Source organism: Pseudonaja textilis, chromosome 1, assembly GCF_049901715.1.
Source record: "Pseudonaja textilis isolate UNSWEBS1 chromosome 1, rPseTex1.2, whole genome shotgun sequence".
NCBI classification, from domain to species: domain Eukaryota; kingdom Metazoa; phylum Chordata; class Lepidosauria; order Squamata; family Elapidae; genus Pseudonaja; species Pseudonaja textilis.
This window is the reverse complement of record NC_141990.1, coordinates 26,993,829-27,019,193: the sequence shown is the minus strand read 5'-3', so window position 1 is coordinate 27,019,193 and position 25,365 is coordinate 26,993,829. Positions and strand designations below refer to the sequence as shown.

The 25,365-nt window shown below is 38.3% G+C and overlaps 1 protein-coding gene across 3 annotated transcripts in view; it reads right to left on the bottom strand.

The window, feature by feature from the left end:
- Positions 1-25,365, bottom strand: part of EXTL3 (exostosin like glycosyltransferase 3) — a 123,990-nt gene that overhangs the window by 35,625 nt on the left and 63,000 nt on the right. For all 3 annotated transcript variants that reach the window (XM_087929911.1, XM_087929905.1, XM_087929915.1), the window contains exon 3: positions 132-2,694. In XM_087929911.1, coding sequence (XP_087786037.1) covers positions 132-2,279 — 2,148 coding nt within the window. In that variant the 5' untranslated portion in view covers positions 2,280-2,694. The remainder of the gene's footprint in view (positions 1-131; positions 2,695-25,365) is intronic.

The window sequence follows — 25,365 nt, the reverse complement described above, 5'->3', positions numbered from 1 at the left end:
GCTCTAAAATCTGTAAAAATACAAGCAAACTGAGAACATCTTATGGCACAACTGAAGACTAACATTTTATATAAATAGTAACTTGAGTTTTCTCATGGGAATAAAAAAGGAAATATCTGAATTTGACTTACCACAATTGGAACACCAATGTCTGGCCAAAGAAGATCTTCTGATGGTAGTTTGGGGGAATTCCAGACCACTACAACTTTATTTAAGTAAGGGAGACCATTGAGTCTCTCTAAGGAGTTCATTAAGACTTCCTCTCGCTCGTAGGTTAGCATGACCACTGTAAACTGCTCCCTGGGAACATTGCCACCCAATGAAGCTTGGAACTCCTTCCCAGAGCCACCAGCTCCACCACCAATAGGTCGAAATCCAGTGCCTGACCCTAAAAACTTGGCTTCTGAGGGTAGTACAGGATCAAAGGGTGTGTGAGGAAAGAGGTGGAAGGGACCAGGAGCTGAGTTCCAATTTCTGTAAATATCCATTGCTGTGAGAGTAAAATTGCGTAAATATTTAGGAGATGAGTAAGGTGGTTCAGTTTCTACTGGCCCCAAATCTAAATCCCCATTGTCTGCCACGTTGGGATCTGTGCCAGCAGCTTTGCCAGAACGGTGAGGGATCTCCACCGCCATTTCCTCTCGAATGGGAACAGCTGGAATTTGGATTCGAGTCCTTATGACAGCCAAGACTGTGCTAAAAACAGTGTCTGAAGTGGAAAAGTACGTTTCCCATAAGAAGCGGCCCTGTCTCCTCATGGCCAAGAGGTCATTATCAGAAATGCTCCTCAGAAGGAAGTGCACTTCTGTAATACGTGGCTTTGGTATGATTAAGGCCGCCTCATTCCACCAAATTACGTCATGATAAGGCAGTTGGATTTGCTCTCCAAGGATGACTGGAATAGCACCAACTTCTAGAGCCTCAAACAGTCTCATTGCACAGCCAGCAGAGATCATAAGATGTGTATCACCTGGGGTGATTATCAGTGCAAAAGTAGATAATTTCAGTAGCTGTAGTCTGTCTTCCCTTTCTCCACAAAGAGCCCACTCAGTGGGCAAACTTGCCTTTGGCTGATTCTTACATGTAAATTCCACCAAGACAAAGTCCAATTTGCTGTCTTGAACAGCCTTTAATGTGGTAATGATCCTATCATCATAATCTGCTGGTGCATTTCCTTCGATTTCTTCCTCAAATGATCGTACTTCTTGCAAGCTGGATCGGAGAGATTCAACCTTCTCCCCTTGGAAACTGAATAAGTATTTTCTCTTTACTGGCACCTGGGGTGGGATCTCTAGGAAGTTGGGTTCAGACATGGCATGGACAAGAGGAGATACTACAATGTCAAAACCTGGACGATACTGTACATCATAAAAGGTGGACTGGGCAATCATGGCCCTCCCAGTACTGACATTATAAAGGAAATTTTGAGTTTCTGACTTCCTGGATAAATTAATAATGAGATGGTTATGTCCATCTGTCCTCCAATATGGCAGAGCGTGCAACTGTTGTTCTAACTCAGTAGGTTTAGACATTACAGGTTCCTGCATTTCCCCTACTAGGACAATGTAGAGACAGGCAATGTTTGCATTTTCAGTAACGTATATGTTAGTTCTGACAGTGGATTCAAAGGCTTGCTTAATTAAAGGATCCAATGAGCTCCCAAAGTTAAACTGGTCACTGTTGTAGACATATACTGGAAAACCAGAGGTTAGTGGACAACGTGAATAGTCAAAGCAATTATGCAGCCGGCAGTTTCTATTGGATTTTGGCATGGGAAAACTAGAGTCATCTTTGTCTGGTAGCAGCCGAATCGGCAGAGAAAGCTTGGGCTGGTTCTGAGCCATCAACTCTTTGTATGAATGCTCTGTTTGACTGATAACATTCTTTAGTTGCAGAAGATCCTGCTTCGCATTCTCAATGCTTTTCTTACAGGCCTCAATCTTGAGATTCAGCTTGGCAATCTCACTGTTTAACTCCTGCCGCTTAGCTTCCAATTGGAGCAGCTCTTCACTCACTGACTCTCGAATTCGGCATAAATCCTCCACATGCTTCACCTCACAAAGTTCATTACCTATGCGGGGACCAAAGATGCGCTTGCCAGCATCATCTACATCATCTATGGTGGTTAAGTAGTAATGGGCAATGAGCGGAAAGAAGACCAGGATAATGAATAATGTGAAGCTAAGCCAAGTGAGTCGAATCCGACTAGACCATCGTAGCATCCAAGGTTGGCCTCCATTCCCTACTCCCCCATTCCGCAACATTGTATACCCAGTCATGAGTCCCAAGGTTGGTGCCACACACCTCTATCACGTGGGATCAGTAGCCATACCCAAAACAGTTTGTATCCCAGGATTTCCAGAAGGAAATATTATTGTGTCTGTTTGACAAAAAGCCAATAAAATGGAAATTTCATCTTCTTGCGATGAAGGATACAACGTTTGATTCGACGGGAACCAACAATCAGCAACACTTCTCTCAAGCTTCAAATAACTGGGTGTTGCAAGGCAGGAGAGAAGAGGATTGACATGGCAATCAAAGTCTTCTCTGGGCCAGATACACACAAAAGGAACACTTCAACGTTTACTCTTGTGGTCCGCATTCTGAATTAGCATCCAGTAAGCAAGGCAACCATGAAGAATTCCATGCTATCAGTATCCCTCGCCGTCATCATGCTGCTGGTAGTCCACTAGCCTAAAAAACAACAATAATATATCAGATCATATAAACAGTGGAGATTTCATTAGCCTTTGAAAACAGGCTACTTGTTTAAAATACAATTGATACAATATATATGATACAGAGCTTCCTGCCAAAATCATCTTCCTCTTACACATATTGTCTAGAATTTCTGATTGGTTAAGTTTAGCAAGTATATTGCCTGCTTATCAAAATGAGATAGAAAACATAATTTACTTAATAGCATCCTCAAAGATGGAATAACCTTTTTATTAAGAACATGTATTTGAACAACAAAGCAGAAATAATAGCATACTGCTCTACCTACTATCTTTACAAAATTATGCTGACCATAATTGAAAAGCATATCTGATGTTAGTGTCTTTGATGCAAAAAAGAGATTGTCATTCTAATCTAAAATTTACAAACATATAAATATTGTATCTATGTCCATTCTTAGATCTATTTAAAAAGATGTGCTTTTTTTTGGAATATAAAGCCAAGGTGGGCCTTGTTATCTAGTCAACTTTAGTTATCTTTGGCAAAATATTAGAAACTTTATGAAAATGATTGAGCAAGAACAAGTTTCTGAGTTTCTGAAGTAAAATTTAAGAACCAAATTTTTAAAAAAGCTTTTTTCTTTGTTTTTATACTTTTCAAGGCAATTTTTTTCAGATGCAGGTTTCCATCATTGACATTGAGGGAACTAGATAAGGAAAGGAATTGAATTAATCATACTTGAGAAAAAAAATCAACTGAGCTAATAAAAAGAGTAGATTTAAGAGGATTTTCCTCACATATCATAATTGGCTTGTAGAATTTACTGCAAGACACAATGAAAACAACATTTTTTTAAAAAAGGAATTGACTAATAGATGATGAAATGTCTGTTTGATGACATAGTCTCACATTTAAACAGAAGGAATATCTAAATGATCTATTCTTGATGGTCCCCCTTCAGTGCTAGAAATCTCCCACCTTAGAGCATTCCAAATATATCAGACTACAACTTCTAGGATTTCCAGCACGTATTGCCAATTATAAAATGAACAGATAGTCCTCGACTTACAATAGTTCATTTAGTGACCATTCAAAGTTACAATGGCACTGATGATTGTTTTTCCACAGTTATGACCTTTCTGAGCCTTGGTGGCGCAGTGGTTAGAGTGCTGTTCTGCAGGTCACTTCTGCTGATTACTGTCTGCCGCAACTTGGCAGTTCAAATCCTACCAGGCTCAAGGTTGACTCAGCTTTCCATCCTTCCAAGGTGGGTAAAAGGAGGACGCAGATTGTTGAGGGCAATATGCGGACTCTGTAAAAAACGCTTAGAGAGGGATGTAAAGCACTATAAAGTGGCATATAAGTCTTAGTGCTCTTGCTATTGCTATTCTGGCATCTCCATGATCTTGCTTTCAACATTCAGATACTTGGAAACAGGTTCGTATTTATGAATATTGTTGTGTCCTATGGTCATGTGATCTCCTTTTGCAACTGCTGACAAGCCAAATCAATGGGGAAGCCAGTTTCACTTAACAATTGAGTTACTAAATTATCAACTGTAGTAATTCACTTAACAACTGTGGCAAGGAAAGTCATAAAGTGAGGCAAAACTCACTTAACAAATGGTCACTTAACAATAGTAATGAGTATTAAATTGGAGGAAGAACAAGTGAAAGAAACAATGATAAGATGGGCTAAAAAATTTGGCTATTCAATAGAATTAGAGAAATGGCAGAAACTGTGGGATAGAAATTGTAAATTAACAATGTCAAAGGCCTATAAGGAGAACTTATATAAAATGCTTTATAGGTGACATCTACTACCAGTGAGATTAGCAAAGATGTATGAAAATTTATCAGCTAAATGTTGGAAGTGTAATCAGATACCAGGTTCATATTATCATATGTGGTGGACATGCTCAAAGGCAAAAAATATTGGACTAAAATACATACTTGGTTAGAAAAAGTGATAAAACAACATATAGATTTGAAACCAATTTTGTTGGATGTATTACCAGATCAGTATGACAAAGGGAAAACATATTTAATTTTACATGTACTAATGGCAGCAAGAATTGTGTTCGCACAGCAATGGAAAAATGAAGAGATCCCTACAGGTGAAAATGTTATTAAAAAAATGTGCTGAGATGGATAGATTAAGACTTAAAAGGAAGAAACAGAAGATTTCTTGACATGGGACTTGTTTTATCAATGGTTAACTAATAGAATCAGAGATTAGAATATTAGAATTCAATAAGATCTAAAAGATAATAACCTTTGTACTGAAAATTTTGTAAGATAGATAAACTGATTGTGTTACTGTTTTGTGATTATTACTGATATGTTTATTATGCTTACTGTTATGATTTATTTGTCAGCTTTGAAATTCTGCTGCCACATATTTTTTAGAGAATTAGAGGAGTTGAAAAATTCAAGGTTATTCTGTGTGTTGTATTAAGAATTTCCAGTTGCAGTTAATTGGTTCTCGTGATTTATGAAGTGTAGAAATGGGAGGAGAGAAGGGAGGAGAGAAGGTGGGTTCTGTGTAACACGCGAAAAAACTTTCACTTGGGAAATTGCTTTTGACATGCCAGATCTGTTCCTAATAAATCAATTAGAGAGATAACGTCTCGGAGTGATTGATATCATGGATACTTTCTGGATGCTTGACATTATCTTGATTAACATTGTATTTTTACTTAAAATGAATTCTGTCCAGACAACATGCTGTCCAGAATGATATGGAATTTTTTATGTGATATAAAAGGAAAATGTATTAATAAAACATATTAATTAACATAAAAAGAACAGTAATGTTGGGTTCTATTGTGGTTGAAAGTCAATGACTACCTGTAGTTAAATAAATGCAAGCAAGGTCGACTTAGTAGTTCACTAACATTCAGGCCTGAACACCCGCCAGAAGTATTATAATAGCATCTTTATTTGGGATTGGTTTTTAAATCACAAAAATTACCATGTGGCAAAGTTACAATTCTTGTTACTCCCCCCCACCAAAAAAAGCCTTGTTGCTTTGGATAATACAAGAATGTGAAAACAAGATAAAAATACACTCAGCTGAATTGGATTAAATACCAGTGAAGTCATTTGCAAACACACTGCCCCCATTCATTCACAATGCCGCCAATAAAGGGCATCCACACACATTTCACAAGGAAAAAGTGAGATACAGTCCTGCAAAAACAAAAAGAAATAACTCTGGATTTTTAACATTGTAGGTTATAGTAATGGATGCATGCAGATATTGGGGGAGAGAGGGGGGGCTCCAAGTCAGTCTTGATTTCAAGGACTTATGATTTATTTTTAATGGCTCCAGGATATTTGGCCTTCAAAGATTCCAAAATCTAATTTAAAACTATAATACATTGGTACCTCAGTACTCATTGTGAATTGGTTCTGGGAGGTTCAGTGGGTACCAGAAACGAGGAGTACCAAACAAATTTTTCCCTTATGGAATAATATAGTGAGTCACAAAGTAGCCAACACTGATTAAATTCTAGCTTGTGTGTTGAGTACCAAAGAAACGATGAGTACAGGGACAAAATGCTTTCAGTCCCAAATGCAATGAGTTTTCAAAGAGGTTTCAAGGTACTACTGTAATTTAAAATAATTAATCAACCTGGGAATCTTATATCTGAAAGGTGAGACAAAATATTTGAAATAAGGGCTCTAATATTTCCCTACTCCTGCTAGAATATTTTGCTCAAATCTCTATTTTTGTTCTGTTTCCACATCTCAGAATGAGATAAAAGTTTTGTTTTTTTTGCTTGCATTACTGTGGGCAAAAACAGCTTTGGGATTTTAAAATGCTTTATGTGACTAATGTTGAGCAGAAAATCACAAAGTAAAAATTTAAAAGGAACCCTTGGATAATTTTCCAATTGTGAGATGCCAGATTTCATAATGCTGACACATGTTTTGGGTTACAAAGACGAGCCAAGAAACTGTAACACAGCCTGTCTTGAAAGTAACAGTCCAAAAAAGTGACTGGTTGCTTTTCAAGAGGTTCATTCTTAGCTAGTAAAAGCTTTCTTGAAGCCACAAAAGGATAATGATGATCAAGAAAGAGAAAAGGCTTATGTTTCTACTTCTAATATCATCTTTAAAAAGCAATGTACAGTGTATAAATGCTGAGCGTCAGCAAAAATACATTTTAATTATGTATTTTTATCTAGCATGTATCTGTTAAATACACTAAAAGTTCTAAAGAAATAGGCATTACTGCAGCTGAAAATGTTTAGCTGTCATTTGTATGGGGGCTTCTCACCCTGCTATCTTGTCTTAGCATTCAAATAATAATAAATTGAACTAAGGCTTCATCCAAAAATAGAGACCACGCTATTATCTTTCCATCTAAAATATATAATGGTTTGAAATTCTGATAAATTCTTTTATGTAACATAAAACTATCATATATTTGCTCACAATCAATTCATCATCCAAAGGTTTTGTGAACAATTCCACCTTGATATCTTTGCCTGAATTTATGTATTTATTTAACAAATAACAGATAATCAGAGTTGGAAGGGACCTTGTAGGTCATCTAGTCCAACCCCCCACCCAAGCGGGAGACCCTACTTCATTTCTGACAAATGGCAGTCCAATCTCTTCTTGAGAGTCTCAAGTGATGACGCTCCCACAACTTCCAAGGGCAAGCTGTTCCATTGATTGATTGTTCTCACTGTCAGAAAGTTTCTCCTTATTTCCAGGTTGAATCTCTCCTTGTTCAGTTTCCATCCATTATTCCTTGTCTGGTCTACAGGTGCTTTAGAAAATAGCTTGACCCCTTCCTCTTGGTGGAAGCCCCTCAAATATTGGAAGACTGCTATCATGTCTCCCCGGGTCCTTATCTTCACTAGATAGCCATGCCCAGTTCCTGTAACCGTTCTTCATATGTTTTAGTCTCCAGTCCCCTAATCATCCTGGTTGGTCTTCTCTGTACTTTTTCTAAAAGATGGTATATCCAAAACTATGTGTGTCATTGTATTCTGGACCAGTTATAATTTCTAAAAGGCAACTCCATGTAGTGTATGTTGCAATAATCCAACCAGGAAGTGACCAGGCCATGAATTTCTCTATTAATTTACTGGATCTTAGATCTGGAAATTCTTCAACTGACCAAATTATGTTCTTCTGTCAACATCAGGTTTTACTTTTTAACCTGAGAAACTGGTTTGGTAAACTGATTTACCAAAATAATCTATTTCAAAAAAAGATGTACTGTAATTTTGAGTAACATGAAAATCACAGTGATTCCCTAAGATTTCAGGCAGAGAAGGAAATTTCCATGCCTTTCAAGTCGCAGATTGAGGGATCTTCCAAAGGTGCTCCTATGGAGAGGAACTAAAACATGAGAATATCCACATATCTCAAACTCAGGCTAAGCTAACAATGGTGGTAAGTTTTGAGGTTGTTCTGCCATTCAAACAAATGTATTTAAAATGGCATAGTCAGTTATATTATCATTATACTTTTATTTCACTTTCTAAATATATTGTGTCAACTCAAGGTGAAGAACATAGTACTACTGCTTCCTCTTTTCCATAGAACAATTAACCTGGAAGGTAGGTTAGGCTGAGAGAGAGTGACTAGTCTGAAGTCACCCAGCTGGTTACCATGTCTAGGGCAGACCAAGAACTCACTGTCTCACTGTCGCCAGCAGCTTAACTACTACACCAAACTGGCTCCATCTGAAATACATCGCACAGAACAAACTAAACTGATGGTTAAGTATCTGCAAAATACAAGAATGGCAACATTTCCTAGATATGAAAGTTCTAGTTTTTTAACAAAATATAATATCCCCCCCCCCCCATTTATGAATTATAGCAGCCAGCATCGAGAAAATACAGATTTTAGCACTGATAATAATGTACCACTGTTATAACTATGCCCTATGGATGGGTTTATCTACAGCAAATTAATTTTTGACTTTAGAAAAATTAGATGAAATCATCTGCAGATAGTTCATGATTTTACAGTGGATTTATTTTATGGTTTTAATATTGTTTTTTTCTTCTAAGTTTGTACTTGTGGTTTAATATATCCATCTTGTACACCTGCAGTTACAAAATAAGCATTTAAGAATAGATCATAAAATCTACACATCTTCATAAAGACTATATATATCGGAAGGCAGTGGGAAGTGTACATAAACTGCAATACTATAGAATAAATATCAGGAGACATTTTTAAACTTTCCTTTGAAAGTCAGAATATTATATGTCACTCAAAAGTTGCTAAAGGAGTGGTGAACTCTGCCATTTCTATCTAGAAGCGATCTCAGCCCTTTACCCTTTCATTTTCTGCTTGGCTCCTCAGATGTTTTTCAGCAAAAGCCCATCAGCAAATAATTAAAGAGCTTTACACAAAGCCCTTGTAATAGAACACTAATTCCATATCAGCCCTCTTTGCTGCCTCTAAATAGCAAGCTAATTTTATATAATGGCCTTCAGAACTAGTCACAAAAGGATGCTAAGAAAGATGTTCTTGCCTTTAAAAATTAGACCAACATATTTTCCATTTACAGCAACAGTGGGTGTGGGGAGAAGATATGTGTCAGATGACTCAAGCATACAGATAGATATACACCACTGAGTTCTGTTCAGGCTCTGAAATTCTAGACCTATCCATGAATCTGAGAGAGAAGAACGGCCATTTTTTATGATATAAAAAGAGATCATGAATCTGTAGCTCTTGAATGGGGAATTGCAGGAAGTTCAATGAAAACTTTGCAATATTTTAGAAAGAGATTTCATCTAAACAAATCTCCCAGACCATCTACTTTTCATTAGTTTAGAAAACTCAACTTCTTCACCAGTTACTCCAATCTGCCACCTTTCTGATTAGACCATATTTTCTATTTCTGTCAAATAGTTACTTATTTCAAAACTTTTTGGTAGTAGCTCCACACTGTGGAACACGGTGGCCCCCAACTATTCTGACATTTCAAAAGGCATCTGGCGTTCCCCATCACCACCTCCCATGGTTATTTGGGTCAGAATGAAAAATCTGAGTTGCCCTTTTTGAAAATAAAATATTGGATTGAATGTAATTGTTCCTTAGCTGTAGATCACGCAGAATACTTAACTCTAGGACAATCTATAAATATTTAAAGTACGAAAGAAGTAAAGTTGAACCCTGCTTCTGATCCTACTAGACTGAGAATTGCTTTACTTCTGTACTCTAGAATCTAAAGGTTTGGGAACATATTTTGGCTGCACCATCCCAACAGCACAGAAGAACAACTCTGGGGTCTCGAAAACCATTGAGCAATCTGCGTTGAGTCTTTCCTTGTTAGAAAATCTGTGCCAATTATAATCACTAATTTGTTTTAGATACACACAATACATGCAAGCTAAAACTGGACAGAACTGGAGATTACAGTAACGTTTTATAACGTTTTAAGAATGTATAAGATCTGTACAAGAACCGATACTAGTAAGTTAACTGTTGTGTTAGTAGCTTGGTGGAGCTCCTAGAGTAAGAGTAAGGAGTTGCTAACTACCTCTGCTAAAGGTTATCTAGTTCTTCATACTATCCCTTAGAGCGGGGATCGGCAACATGCAGCTCTAGTAAAAATCTTGGTAGTTCTTACCACCATCTCCTATCTTCTAGAGCAGGGCTGTCAAATTCCCAGCCTGAGAGTCAGATGCATCATGTGCTGGCCAAACCCACGCCCAGTTTAGCAAAGAAGGAAAAATTCCTGATATCTCACGTGATGACGCCATTATGATGTGAGTTTGACACCTCTGTTCTAGAGCAGTGGTCGCCAACCAGTGGGCCGTGGCCCACTGATGGGCCTTGAGAAAAATTTGGTGGCCGCAGAGAATTCTCACCCCCAGAGCACCGTCCCAAAGCAATTAATCCAGGCTACGCAGAAACACAAGGCTGCTCAGCCCACATGGCCCGCGGGAACCCTCCCTGCCCACTCACTCCTTACCCAGCAAACTTGCCTGCTAAAATTGCTATTTTTTCCTTTTTCCGACCATCATCTGTTCTGCTGTGCCAGGAGATTTAGATTAGCCAGGAAGCAGGAAATGGTTGGATTTATTGCTTTCCAGCTAATCTTTAGATCTTCAGCTCTGCTTCCCTTAGGACTGAAGGTTTGCTTGCAAGCAAATTCAGTGCAGACTCATGGCAAGCAAATTTGACAGACTGAGCTAGCCGATGGCAGATAGATAGATCACTGAATGATTCTGTGAGCAACTCAATCTGCCTGCTTTGCCTGCTTTGGGGTAAAAATTGCTTTTTTTATTAAAAAAATCAATACTTACATACATGATATGTTGTGAGTTAATTTTGTGAGTTTGCTTGCAAGCAAATTTTATGTGACAGACTGAGCTAGCCAATGGCAGATAGATTTCTGAATGAATCTGTGATTCTGTGAGCAACTCAATCTGCCTGCCTGCTTTGCCTGATTTTGGATAAAAGTTGCTCTTTTTTATAAAAAAATTCAATATTTATATAAATATTTATAATATTTACATACAAGCCATGCCCAGACAGTCACATGACCACCAAGCCACACCCACAAATTAGGCCACGCCCACAGAACCGGTTAGTGGTCCTTGAGGTCCAAAAGGTTGGCAACCCATTTTAGAGAGTGCCTTACATGGCATCTTCTCCTCTAAATACAGAAATAGAACTTTTTCATCCTGGGTTAGAGGGTCAGAGGCAAAGTTCGAATTAACTGAGGTCAGAGTTGGTCCCACTTGATCCGTGCTGGTATGAAGCTCCTAATAAATAACTGGATTTCTTTTGAAGCTTGGCTTGAGACTCCTGATTTAATTAGGGCATCTGTCGGAACCCTGACATATAGGTAAAAGTTAACTTTATTAATAAGAAAGTACACACACAAATGCAATCCCTCACACAAACACACAGTTTCTGATTTCCCTTTAGTCAGACTTTTAAAAAAACTTCTCTGGAAGTTCCAGCCTTTAAACTGAATCGGAAGGAGAATGGTCTCAGTTTTTGCTTCTCTTCATACAATCCCAATTGTTGTTAATTTCTCTTCTTCCAGATATCTCCCTCCAATCTCCCCAAAAAGAACAAATATCCCACCTCTTGAAGAGTAAGGGATAGGGGGAATGCTTTTCACTTATGTGTCAAAGCCCAGGCACAAAAGATATGAATTGAGTATGTCTAACTGTCTTGGTTGGAAGGTTTGGGGATAAATTCTTTCTCAGGGCTAATTAAAAGTAGATTGACAACACAAATTTAAATGGTTAACATACCAATGGCTTAGCTAGCCTGAACTTTTAGAAGCAAATAGAAACCATACTTCAATTTTAGCCCTCAATCCAATAGGAGAGATCCCCTTCTAATAAGAGGTATGTTCTATCCCTAAATATTTTAGCCTTTGTGAGCAGAATACTCTCTTTGCCTTCTATAATATTTTGGCAACAGTAAGTCATGCCACTAACACCTTCAGGATAAATATTGTGGTATGCTTTATAAGGTGCTGCAATGAACTGCAGTTGATACAAATTGCAGTGGCCCATTATAACCATGTACTGCATTGGCCTCCAGTAAGTTTTTGAGTATAATTGGAATGGACATTGCTGGAATGACGTTTCCCATTTCTTAACTCTTTTGCTGTTTCTTGCATCTTGCCCTGTGACCCCATGTTTGGACCTTGGACTGGCCTTAGAACTACATGTTAGAGTAAGTCTTGTCAAGTTTGTGCTGAACTCATTGTTTGATTTGCAACTGAACCTGTTTGAGGAGGGTTGAATAAAAATCTGAACTCTTTGTTGTGACCAGGGCAGCATAGCTATTGGGATTTGAGGAGCTGATTAGATCTTAGGAAGCTATGATGGTTTGCAATGATAGAAAATTACAATGAATGCTGTTATTATAATTCAGATTTAGGTATATCTCCATTTATTTAATACATTTAGTTTCTTTTGCTTATTATGCAAATTTGTGGTAATTATCAAGAGACAGAATAAATTAGTCAGAAGCAGATCTTTCAGTCATCCTTCCTCTTTTGTTTTAAAGAGTAACTTCCTTAACATACCATGGGAATGTTGTACAAATAATAATACACATTAGCATCAACAAAGCATTTAGCACCCATGAGATATTGATTAGGAAACTAGTTTATAAAGAACTAAATGATGTGACAAAAACATTGATATATAGTTGACAATAATTGCATTCATTGAGTGCTCATCAATGAATCCTTATCAAACTGTAGAGAAAAACAACACACTTCAGCCCTCAAGTCTTCAATATGTTCATTAATGATGTGAATGAAGAGTTGATAGAATACTCATCAAATTTTCACACAGTTAGTATTTCAAAAGATCAGAAATGAAAATCCAAACTGTTTTTGACAGAATGGTGAAATAGATTAAAAGTGCCAAAAGACCAACGAAAACTTCTTAATTTATTAAACAAAAATTGAATTGCATGGGATGGGGAAATATCTGGCTTTGCTAAATGTCTGGACCAGATCTAGATTTTGGAATGAACCTAAACAAACATCTTAAAGGACCAATACAACCAAATGTTGTCTCCACACCACTTTGCCTTATCTAAGAGTGAATGGAACGGCATAATTGTTGCAGCTTATCCTCATTCATGGCAAGTTCTACTGTATATATCAGGGGTGTCAAACTTGCGGCCATATGCCAAATACATCACACGCAGGCCACACCCACCCCAGCTCCGTGAAGGGAAAAAACATTGCGACACATCACGTGACAGCAATGTGATGCTGCAAGTTTGACACCTGTGGTATATATGGCCTTGGTTACATAAGCAAGTGACTTCTAACTGCTTGGTTTCCTTTTTATAGGCTGAAGCTGTTCCTCCCACTCCTTTTTATCTATCTAACAGTTCACTCTTACTGCTCTTCGTTTCCCAAGCAGCTATTGCTTTTCGTTAATCTGTAAGATTGCTTGCTAGATTGCCCATTGTGCAGTTGAATGATTGGCAAGCCTTGAAGAGTGAAAAGAGAATCCCTTCTGTTGCTGCTCCTCTCAGTTTTGTAAACAGTCACTGTTCCTAGCTTCTTTCTTGTCTCATTGGCTGGATAATACAAAGCAGCAGCAACCACTCCACTTTCAATCTGTAGTTCGTGAAGGAAACTATTAACCAGTGCCTACAGAGCAGAGCAAGGAGCAGCAGCAGATGTTCTACCAATCACCAAACCATGTCTGTCCACGCAGGCAAAACAGCAATAATGAGCGTTGAGCTATTCTGGATTGCCTCATAATTATACTTGCTACTGACTGGATTATTGGCAATAATCTGAAACAGCAATGATTAGATTGTTAAATGGCCCTATCAGAGGCTGGTCTAGATGAATGAGAAAAGTTGCTTTCACTGTCACAGGCTGCAATGGACTGCTAAGTAAAATGTAAAATCCATCAGGCACACGCCTGGTTCTCCAAAGGATGAGCTCTATGTGGCATCCAAAAGCAATTACACCTTCTTTTCTTTTGTAGTCAGCAGTGGGTCCTCCTGGAATGGGAACCCAGGGACATATTACTTTCTGTCTGCCCTGCCTCTAGGAAATATTAAATGCCACTTCAGTTGACTGATAAATCATTCAACAACAGCCATCTCTTTTCTGTGTAGCCTGAGTTTTAATCAGTTATTCTTCACCCAGCCCATTATTAATTCCAGGTACTGTCATATGCTAAGAAAGGAAATAGAATCACACCAGGGAAACAGAAGGATTACTTGATATAATTTTCGGTAGTGACAGATGATTACTAGTAACATTGACCTTTATTTATGTAAATCTGAATGCTAAAAGCTTGCTGAATTCTGCTTTAGCACAATGCATTTACAAAGATGGTAGCTATATCCAAGCCCTTGGCAAAAGAGAACTCTCATAGGTATGATCAATTACAAAGCAACTTACACCCAGCAGAGGGCAGTGATGCTCACATAACTACAATATTCCAGTGTCTGAGAAGTAACATGGGTTAACAACTTTATACAAGCTGAGCAGGACAACAATCTAAATCACATAATGTTCTTGCAACAGGCAATTTAGTTGTTCCAAAAGAGCAGTCACCTGAACAATTGCAGCATACTGGGAAACACAGATGGGGGGAAAAACAAAATCAATAGACTCCAATTATGAAGGCCAGTAAAAGTAGAGTTTAAAACCACCTCACTTTGCTAATATCGTCACGTATTTTGCAAAATTTTCCCCTGAAGGTGAAATATTATATTAACAAAGCTTGCTGTGACCTCTGCAGTTGTGCCTAACCATGATGAGTTAAGTATGGCTTCAACAGACAATGCTGACCTCACAATGAAGTGAACCTTGATGACCCGAGAAACACTGTCAAGGAAGCTTTCTTATTGATGCTTCTTTTTAAATTTTTTATTCACCTTCATTATTTCGATGAATAATTCAAGGCAGCAAACATACCCAATACTTCTTCCTCCTCCTCTTTTCCTCACAACAACTCTGTGAGGTGGATTAGGCTGAGAGAAAGTAACAGGCCCCAAAATCACCCAGCCAGTTTTCATGCCAGAGGTGGGACTATTTATTTAAATGTATACACTTAAGATTTGCAGATGATGTTGTTCTCTCAAGACCCAGAAGAGCTACCAACACACATACAAGAGCTGCACAAAGCGGGAGTAACATTCGGATAGAAATAAACCTGAAAAAGAACCAGGTTTATGTTTAATAAATTCACCAAAGAAAGAAAAAAATTATATCTGGAAAAGAACTAAACATGGTAGACCATTAAATATACCTTGGCCAACAGATCTCAGTGGAAGGGGATACAATAAATGAAATTGAATGGCATGTTAAAAGTGGTTGGCAGGCCAAGAGCAACCTCCCCCTATATACCTGAAGAGAAAAGTTTTCAATCAGTGGTGTGCTACTTTCTCTAACATATGGTAGTGAAACATGGACACTAACCTCACAATCAATACAAAAGCTTCTTGACTGCCAGATACTCCTTGTGATACACTTTCACCAAGACTGACAGGGCAAGCCACTAGTATATAAAAATAAAGATCAGACCTCACTTCCTTCTAATATTGATGTTACCTAGTTTGGTAATGAAACATTTGCAGGAAAAACCACAAAGCTTAGACAGCACTAAAACCCCCACAATTTAACCCTGAGCTGCAAATGTTTTAAGACTTTACTTCATGAAAAGACTTTCACAGTTGAAGAATTCCCTGTGATATAATTAAAGGACAAAAAAGTCTTCTAGTAAGCCAAAACAGATGTCAGTCTTCCATGGCCTAAACAGAGACAAAGTGAAAAATGTGGTTTATTTTTAAGATATTTTGCTGCCCGATAACAAGAAAATGGTTTGTCTTGCTACAGACCCTCAATATTAGCTTGATGGAACCCCAGCATAAAAATGCCTTGTAATTCATTGCTTTGCCAACTGCAGTGTACTCAATCCAAGAGAGGTGAATTGGCCAAGGGCACAGACTTTTTGAACTATGGATCTCCTGCAATATACTGGATAGTATGTGGAATAAGAGTTAACGAAAGAGATCTAGAGAAAGTAGCAGACTGTATTTAGAGTAAAAATAAGTGCATTCTTGCAGATAAGCAATGGAACCACAAAAGGAGATCAAAGGTGACAAAAGATTGTGGAAGATAAAGAAAAGGCCACTGGAAGCTGATATCATTTTGAATGACTTAAAAAGGAAAATATACGGAGATGGATTACCGAGAGAGGGAGGCTATTCTAAAAGAGCAGGAGAGGCAATTATCAGAAAAATAACCACAATGTACACAAAACAGGAAGAGATCCAAACAGGAAAAAAATAGAACAAAATTTGTATATTGCTCCATTACACAACATGTTTATTTCAAGGAGTCTTTGCTGTTTGCTCTAGTGACAGTTTATACCCAGAGAAGGTGAAAATTGGTGGGTTTGGCACCAGCTTTTTACACACAGATTCCTAAGTGTACATTTCAACCACTCAGTACTTGGCTTTTCTTCCAGCATGCGTTCTTCAGTTTGGCTGCAAGATAGCTTCAAGGTGAAGGCCAAAATTATTCCCAATCCAAATAGAAAAATAAAGAGCACTATCCACCTTGTTTTAAGTCACATTGATTCTCAATGACAAAAATAATTCACACTCCTTCATAAAGCTTTTCATTTCAAGCTTTTTAAGCCAAATATAATTAACAAAACTTATTTCCTCCATTTCACTATCATTCCCAGTACTTTCCTTGTTTCTTTCTCTTTTTTATTCCCCAAACAATGTTTTACTATTATTCTTGCTTAAAACTCTTCCTTCCCCGCAAAAGCACAGAAGTGGGGAAGAGCTTCTATTGAGTACAGATCTGGACAATAAAAATCATTATTAAAAACTCTGGCTAAGCTTTTGAGCTGCTGACAATGGTTCAAAACAGCTGCATTGCCCTTTTTATTTTCAGCATCAAATGCTTGTGTCCAAAATTTACAAGGCACATATTCAGCCTCATTCTTGGCATATGGCAGGAGAACAAAATTACTTGAAAAATCTGTTTCACTGCGGTAATATTGCTTAGTTTAGCTTTGGAATAAAATATACTTCTGTCTTTCAGCTGTTTGTGTTTTATGGAAGATACAACTAGGAGGGGGTTTGGGAGAAAGGTGAAAGTGAGAGTGGGGGGGAGAATGAGGAGAATTAATACTTTTTTTTTTTTTTTGGTGAAATGTAATCCACAGCTGTTGCTCAAAGGCAGAAGAAAAATAGAAACCACTAAAGTACTTCTATAGCAGAAGGGGGGGAAGGATATCTGAAGCCTACTCCAAATGAGAATATATATATATATATTCATATAGCCCAGAAATATCAAATTTGGCTGATTACAGCTCTCCTATATCTCTTTCAAAAAAACGAGAGATACCAAAGATTAAACCTAACACTTTCCGGATATAGAGCATTTGCTTTATTGCCAGCTAATTATGTTAAAGCGCTCCATTGTTTGGATCTACTTGTAGCCTCAAAGAATGAAGGTAATTATATAAAACCAGATCCTATTAAAAAGAATTCACCCCCCAAATTAAAAACTAAGGTGAAGATTTTCGCTTTCCTTATCTTTTAAAAGAAATTAATCACAGCCCGGAGGAAAAGATCCATCAGTAACTAACAGCTCAATGGAATCTCTATGACTGGTGCTGAATGCTATGGGACATCAAGAAAACACCCATTTTCAATTTGTCAGGCAGTCTCTGTCATCATTCTTTGATGTTGAAAAGAATGAATTTTGATTTTCAACTCTTTGCCATTTTTCCTGTGACGATAGACATGCAGTGATCCCAAAATGGGGTGATAGTCACTAACCTTTATGGCTTTAAAAGGAAATTGGAGAGGTTCTTGCATAATAGGCATATCAAGGACTCAATGTGATCAGCAGGCAACAGAGGAAACATATCCTGCTTGTAAACACCCTAGAGTATAGGAATTTTGTGGCTACCATGAGAAACCAAACAGGACACTGAAATGGGCTCTGCAATGATTCTACAGAGCTATTATGTTGCCCTACTCCCAAACTAACAAGCCATTTCACAGCTCATCCAAGCCATTAAATCTCACTTCTTTAAGATAAACTACTTGGAAACTTCAGAGACAGCCTAGTCTACCTGTTCCATAAGAATAGTTTCCCCAAAGAGTGCTAAACTAACATATAAAGGCAGCAGAAAGAAAGTAACCAGCACTCCTAGGTTTCTTGCCCCTTTGGGAGCTATCAAATGTGCTACTGCATGAGAGCAGGGATTAAATTATGTATTGAAGCTACTGCCAAGTGCTGTTGGAAAGGTTTTTTATCCTTGAACTCAAAGTAGGTTTTTGAAAGGCCTCATCATATAGCGCATTCTAAGCAGATGCAGGGAATAGAGCATTTCTTGGCAGGCACTTAACTTCTATGTCCTTGTAGAGAAACCTGGTCATGGATATGGTCCAACTCTTTTCACCACCAATTTTCCCTGAATAATCTCTTTCTTAAATCTCTAGTTACAAAACTCGGAGGGTCTTAGAAATGAGGATTGAAATGAGAAGCAGCAGTTTAAGAGAATGGTGAGAGATTCATGACTGAATCTTCTAATTCATGACTGCCTCTTTTTTTTTTATTTACCTATACAGGCCTGGCTCTGGCTCCCTGTAAGAGTATCTCTAAATATGACAGTTAATAATTAAGCCTATGAATTGATTGGATTCGAAGAAATTTTTGGAAATCTTTCTTCTTGTTTTGAGCTATCACTGTTGAAGGCCTTGGCATTTTACCATAGCTTCCCTGCAATTCTATTTATCAGAGTGAGATGGAGCTGCTTAGAGTGAATTATCCTCCAAATATATACCATACTGCACAAAATATATAAACCTGCCTTATATTAAAATGACTGATCCATCTATTGTTCTCCACAATTTTTATGCTGGCACTGAGACGTGAAAATGTTGAGGACTGAACTTGAGACCAATTCACATACACCACCTATGAGATAGATTTCCTTCATGGTATGAGAATCCCAGCAGTTAACAGTCTAGGGCAGGGGTGTCAAACTGGCGGCCCGTGGGCCAGATGAAGCACACATAAGCCATGCCCACCCAGACTCTGCAAAGGGGAAAACCATCACGATACCTCACATGACAGCAACATGACGTGGCGAGTTTGACACCCCGGGTATAGGGTTTCATAAGGATTTGTAGTGACTGTACATTTAAAACATTTTTTTCCATTTTTTCCATTTCTCTCATTTAATTACATGGGTACCTGTACTTGTACAGCAAGGATAAACATAAAACACATATACATACATACATAAAGGACCTGGGTTTGATTTTCTCTAATCAGAATGAAACTGAAGGGAAAGCAGGGTGGGAGAGGAGAATCTGCCTGAAACACTTGAAAACTACTATCCTTCAAAGCAGACAATGCAGCATCACCCTGATTAATTATCAGGCATCTTCAATCCAAATGAATAAGGCTTACTGTAAGACAGTGTATGGACTCTGTACTGCAAGGCCAGGCACACAGTAGAAATATAAAAATTCCAGTGGCCACTGACATTGCTAGGTATCTGTACTTATTTTAATAATCAACATGTGGCAGCAAACAAATTCCTTCAAAGTCAGGCTTCTGACTTTGGAAAATATTTCTACTATTGCCACAAGCTCTAAAACAGGAATATTCAATTTAGTGTTCTCCCTTCCATCCCGTCTCACCTCTAAAGTGGACTTTGACTTGCTTTCCCTTCTGCCTCAATGAATTCATGATTCCTATAATTTATAGTCAGGGATGCCCATCCAACAGCTGACCATCCAAGCTGCTTAATACAATAACTGAACTTATGTGTTTACTTAAAGCAAGGGTCTTCAAACTTGACAAGTTTAAGACTTGTGGACTTCAACTCCCAGAATTCCTGAGCTAACATGACTGGAGGAGGAATTCTGGGAGTTGAATTGAGTCTTAAACTTGCCAAGTTTGAAGACCCCAGACTTAAAGCCTTAGTCAAGCTTATCCAATCCAGGCTCCATACCATATACACATGTCTAGGATCTAATGAAATGCCACTGTATATAAGTTGACTATAAGAAGCATGTGAAAAATATTCCAGGTTTAAGATAATTCTAGGCAATATAGAGATTTTGTCATTCTTTGTTTTTTCTGGGCAATTCACAAGGAATATGGTGAAAAACTCCTAACAGCTCAGCAAGCATAGTGAGGAGTGAAAACTGCAGGTAGTTCAGATTCAGAACTATTTAGAGCAGTGGTCGCCAAACAGTGGGCCGGGGACCACTGGTGGTCTGTGTGAAAATTTTGGTAGCCCCCAGAGAAATGTCCCCCCAAAGCACTCCCCCCCGAAGCAATTAATCCAGGCTGTGCGGGAACACAAGGCTGCACCCCCCACGTGGCCTGCCCACCCGCTGGCCCCCACCCTTTGACCGAGTGCAAACCTTACCTTGAGTAGAGCCACGCGAGCTGGAACTGGAAGGTAAGATCTTGGGGGGAGGGAAATCCGCCCCGGGGTGGCTTGCTGATGTTGGTGGGAAAGTAGGTCCCATATTTCTGAGCTGCAGTAGTCACAGGACTGGCCCTTTGGTCATCCCAGAGCAGCAGCACCTCCAGTCCATGGCAGGCCAGTGCACCCAGGTGAAGGAGCTGCTGCTCCAGGATGACCAAAGGGCCAGTCCTGTGACTACTACAGCTCTGGAATATGGGACCGACTTTCCCACTAACATCAGCAAGCCACTGTCAGTCAAAATTCATATTCGTGGTCTGCGGGATTTAAAATTATGAGTCTGGTGGTCCCTGAGATCCAAAAGATTGGTGACTCCTGATTTAGAGAGCATCAGAAAGTTCCCACTCTCCAGCAAGTACACATTATGAAGAGTTAGGATAAATTTTAAAGGCACAGAAAAGGACTGGCCCAAAGTTGTAAACCCAGCAGAAATCCTGATGCCTTGATTTTTGCTCTATGCTTCTTCCATGGCATGCCTGTTCTTCCCAATGTAAACAAGTTATAAAACTTTTACTTCAGGACACATCAGCTGCCAGAAACAGGCCAACTGACTATATTGGCTCAAAGACGAGATTCAGCCTTTGTTTACCTCCATGTTACACCTCCCAGAGAAACACAACAAGTATTTAAATATAAAACCTAGTGAGTGCAGCAGCAGATCCAGAATTCTGAGCACAGATCATCTCCCTAACCAAGATATGTTTCTCTTTTTTATTTTTTACTTGTTCTAGTAGTTTACTATGTTCTTTTGGAGCCTATTACAACGTGGCTCAAAGCTACAAAATCTTTTGAATAGAGAAGGCACCAGGAGCTTCGATGAAAGGAACATAGTTGCATGAATCCGTCCAAAAGTTTATTTTCCTCTAACTTGCAAAAAATATAGCTCCAAGATCTGATGAATCATTCTGTTAAGCAACCTGAAAAATGGCAATGCAAACAGAAACTTTGCTATGCTGCTATGTTTGCTTCACAGGATAAAACAAGTATTATCCTATTCAAGTCCCTACCTGTGGGTGAGAGCCTTTCACAGCAGAAGCCGTCTGAACAATCACCACTGATCCATTACCTATCTGTCCAACAGATCACAGGATCCTTTGCAACACTATGCAGGATAATTTGTACTCCCATATTAATCTCTACCTCTGTGCTCAGAAATATTGGCCATTGCTGTATAGAGCAGTGGCCCTCAATCTTTTGGGTACCAGGGACCAGTTCCACAGAGAGAGGGGTTTTTTTTGTAGACCAGTGGGGACCTGGTTTCATGTGTTGCCTGCATCCCACAGACAGGACTTTGCTTGTTTACACGGCCCGGTTTCCAGCATGCCCCGGACCAGTACTGGTCCATGGAGTAGGAGTTGGGGACCCCTGGAATAGAGTACATGAACCTCAAAACCTCAGTATATCACCGAGCATCTTTTCATCTTCATCGGTGATGTGTATTCACAGCAGGAAATGGCAAGCAAAGTGATATTTATTTAGATATCAACTGGAGAAAGATTGTGTCTCAGCATGCTGGTTGAAATCAAGCCTGACATTCATTCTGTCAAGGAAAGAGGTTAGAGGAAAGACTGAGCAGACTGAGACACAGAGTCATTTTTACTGAACTGAATTTATTTCAGTGCACAGAGATTGGCTAAACCTCACAGACAGAATCCATCACCAAAAAAAAAAAAAATCTCTCCAAACCATAATTGGAGTTTTGTGATTATCGAAAAGCATAGCTGCATGTTCTGACCCAATTTAAATGGCCAGTGTGTGAACTGGTATGTCCAAATGTATCCTCTTGCAATATAAAATTGTACACAGAAAACTAGCACAGAATACTTATTCATTAGAAAGAACCGACTGATAAAATAATCGTGTCTATATGTTATCTTGCATGTTCCTGATGACTAGTGGCTAGGGGATACAGGCAGGATAAGGAAGTTTATGATATCCATGTCCTAAAAGTAGTGTTTCTTAAAGTATGATCCAAGGAGATCCAAGACCCTCCACCAAGGGTCTGCGAAAATAAAAAATGTTTCACAAATATTGAAGATATTTGCAAAAAGTTAAACAATGCTCTTATTTTTATTTATTAAAAGTAGGTTTTTCATAAAAGCATATTTATTTTATCCAGTTGCCTTTTGAAAAGTACCTTTGGGACAATGGATGCCCTGGATGATTAAGAATCTCCATAAACATTAATGGACTAAGATAAGTCCCCACTTCTTCCCTGTGTCCATCTTGCTCTCTTCCTTCATATCTTCTCAATTTTAAATTTCTTTCAGTGTTAATACTTATTGATTTAAGATTTAATGTTTTGTCTTGTTTTTGTGTTTGTAAGCTGCCTAGAGTAACTTCCAGGCAAGAGGGGCAGAATGTAAGTTTAAACAAACAAATATAATTCCAATTAAAAGTGCCAAGAACTGAATCTGGAACCTTCAGCATTCAAAGCATGTCAGCTGCTTCCCCATTTTTATTACTTTTCATGCATTGGTTCAGCAAGGCCATAAAAATGTAACACCTCATGTCACTTAACTGAATTGTAGATATGCCATCCTCCTCCCACCTCCTTTCACATTCCCCACAGATACATGACACAAATATCTGATGAATCCACTATTCCCAGTTCTTATATCACTTTACCATTATTAAAATTGTGCATTTGGGAAATGTATAGGTATGAGAGCCTTAACTGGGGTCCTAGAAAGTCCTTATAAAAAGCAAAGACCATTTCAAAAGCAGCATATTAAACTAGATAGCACTGAGATGTTAGATCACTTTCTAGAAAAAAAGAACTCCAGATAAGAATATAAAATTTGTGCCAATAATAATGTCTTAACATATGAGCAGCATCATTACTGTGGTTTTTAAATATATAGATTTGTAAAATTTACATCCCAGATTTCACCAGGAACAAAAGGCACCATACACAGGACTCCATTCCCCCCCCATAGCAAAATTGTATGAGATAGATTGGGTTAAAAGAATTATTGCCCAAAAGTCACCCCGTGAGTTCAAGGCTGAGGACAATGTTGAATAGGGGTCCCCTCTGCCGATCCAACATCTGGACTGGTAGATAACAGGGGCTCTCTTATAAATATTTAAATGTTGCAATTTGGGGCCCCTAGACAGCTAATTGCATCATAACCACTGAAAACAGTGGTATATAATATGAACAAACCTTTAATATAAAAACAATATGTATAACCTGATAAGTGATTTATAGCTTTTTACTGTCAGAATTTGACAGGAAGCAGCTTAAGGAAAATTTTAAAAAGTTGTACTTTTGACTATTGCAACTGAGGAAGCCAATTACCAATTCCACAAGACAAGATAGCCAATATTGAAATTCTGTTCCTTGTTTCTGCCAATCTCACTAATCTCAAAGGCAAGAAGATAACAGATACTGTGTTAATCTTAGCATTGTTTTCAGAGACATATTTAATTGGCAGAGAGCATATCTGAGACAATAGACAGCATTCAAACAAGAATATATTTATCTTTTAACTCCTCCAGTCTTCTAAAGGCAGATTTTATTATCAGTGCTGAAGTGAAATCTATTGTCTAGACCTGACTTTACTGGCATCTAGGAAATCTTGGGGGGGGGGGAGGGGGTGATTTGTTCTCCCATGGTTTTGTTTTTATGTTACTATATTTGTCTTTAATGATTTTAACTGTTGTTTTTAATATTTTAACTGGTTATTTATTGTACCCTGCTCAGTGTCACATGGGTGGGATGGGCAGATTTATAAATCTGGTTAAATAAATAAAAATGCAGATACAATAGAAGCATTAGGATTTCTTCAAATAATCTGGCCCCAAATCAGATTTAAAGGCCAAAGCAAGACTTCAATTTGATCCAGAAATGTATAGCTAACCAGTACTGAATTAATGTAGTAACTTTTGCCTATCTGACAATAGTAGGCAACCCTCCTACAACTCTATGCTTCCATTACAGAGTTTATTTCAACCTATTTTTCACATTCTTGATTCTCCAGTATCTTAGTATTCACAGTATTCACAGTTTGAGAGCTGCTATCCTTATTTTTAATGTAGAGGACACCTATTTTTAACATTAATTCCCATTTAAGGCCTGCCTAAGAGGGGGGAACCAGAAAGAAAGAATAGACTTCTGCTACCAGAAAGAATAGACATCACTGAGCAAAAAGCCTGAAGAAAAAGAAATCATTGCAACACGTTACCAAATTAGGGAGGCAAACTTCAAGAGATCAGCAGGGACCTTCACCTGGGTTGCCCAAATATCTTCCTCCAAAGGGAAGCCTCCTGAATTAGCAAGAAGGCAATGCAGAGCTTTGCAGCTTCAGATCAAAATCTCCTTCATCCTTATCAACAGTTTTAAATGCAAGGGCCTTGAGACATTCCCCTATTTATTCCCATCCTTCTGAGCGCAACAAAGTTAAACTCACCAAACACTTTAAATCCGTCAGGCTAATCCAAGCTGTACATTTTATATTACACACCATTTCCCCTGGTTTGCTGCAGGGTATATAAAAGAATGAAAAAACACCAATGCCACACCCTGCTTTTAACAAGCAAGGCACATAAAGCTTGAGATTTTAAAATTCTTATGAAATTAAATAGCACCTCATGATACACTGTAAAATAAGAGGTAAACACACACTACTCCAAAATTCTAAAATAGTTTACAACTATGATTTGATGCTAGATAGGCCCACATTATTGGAAAGAATAATGGGACAAAA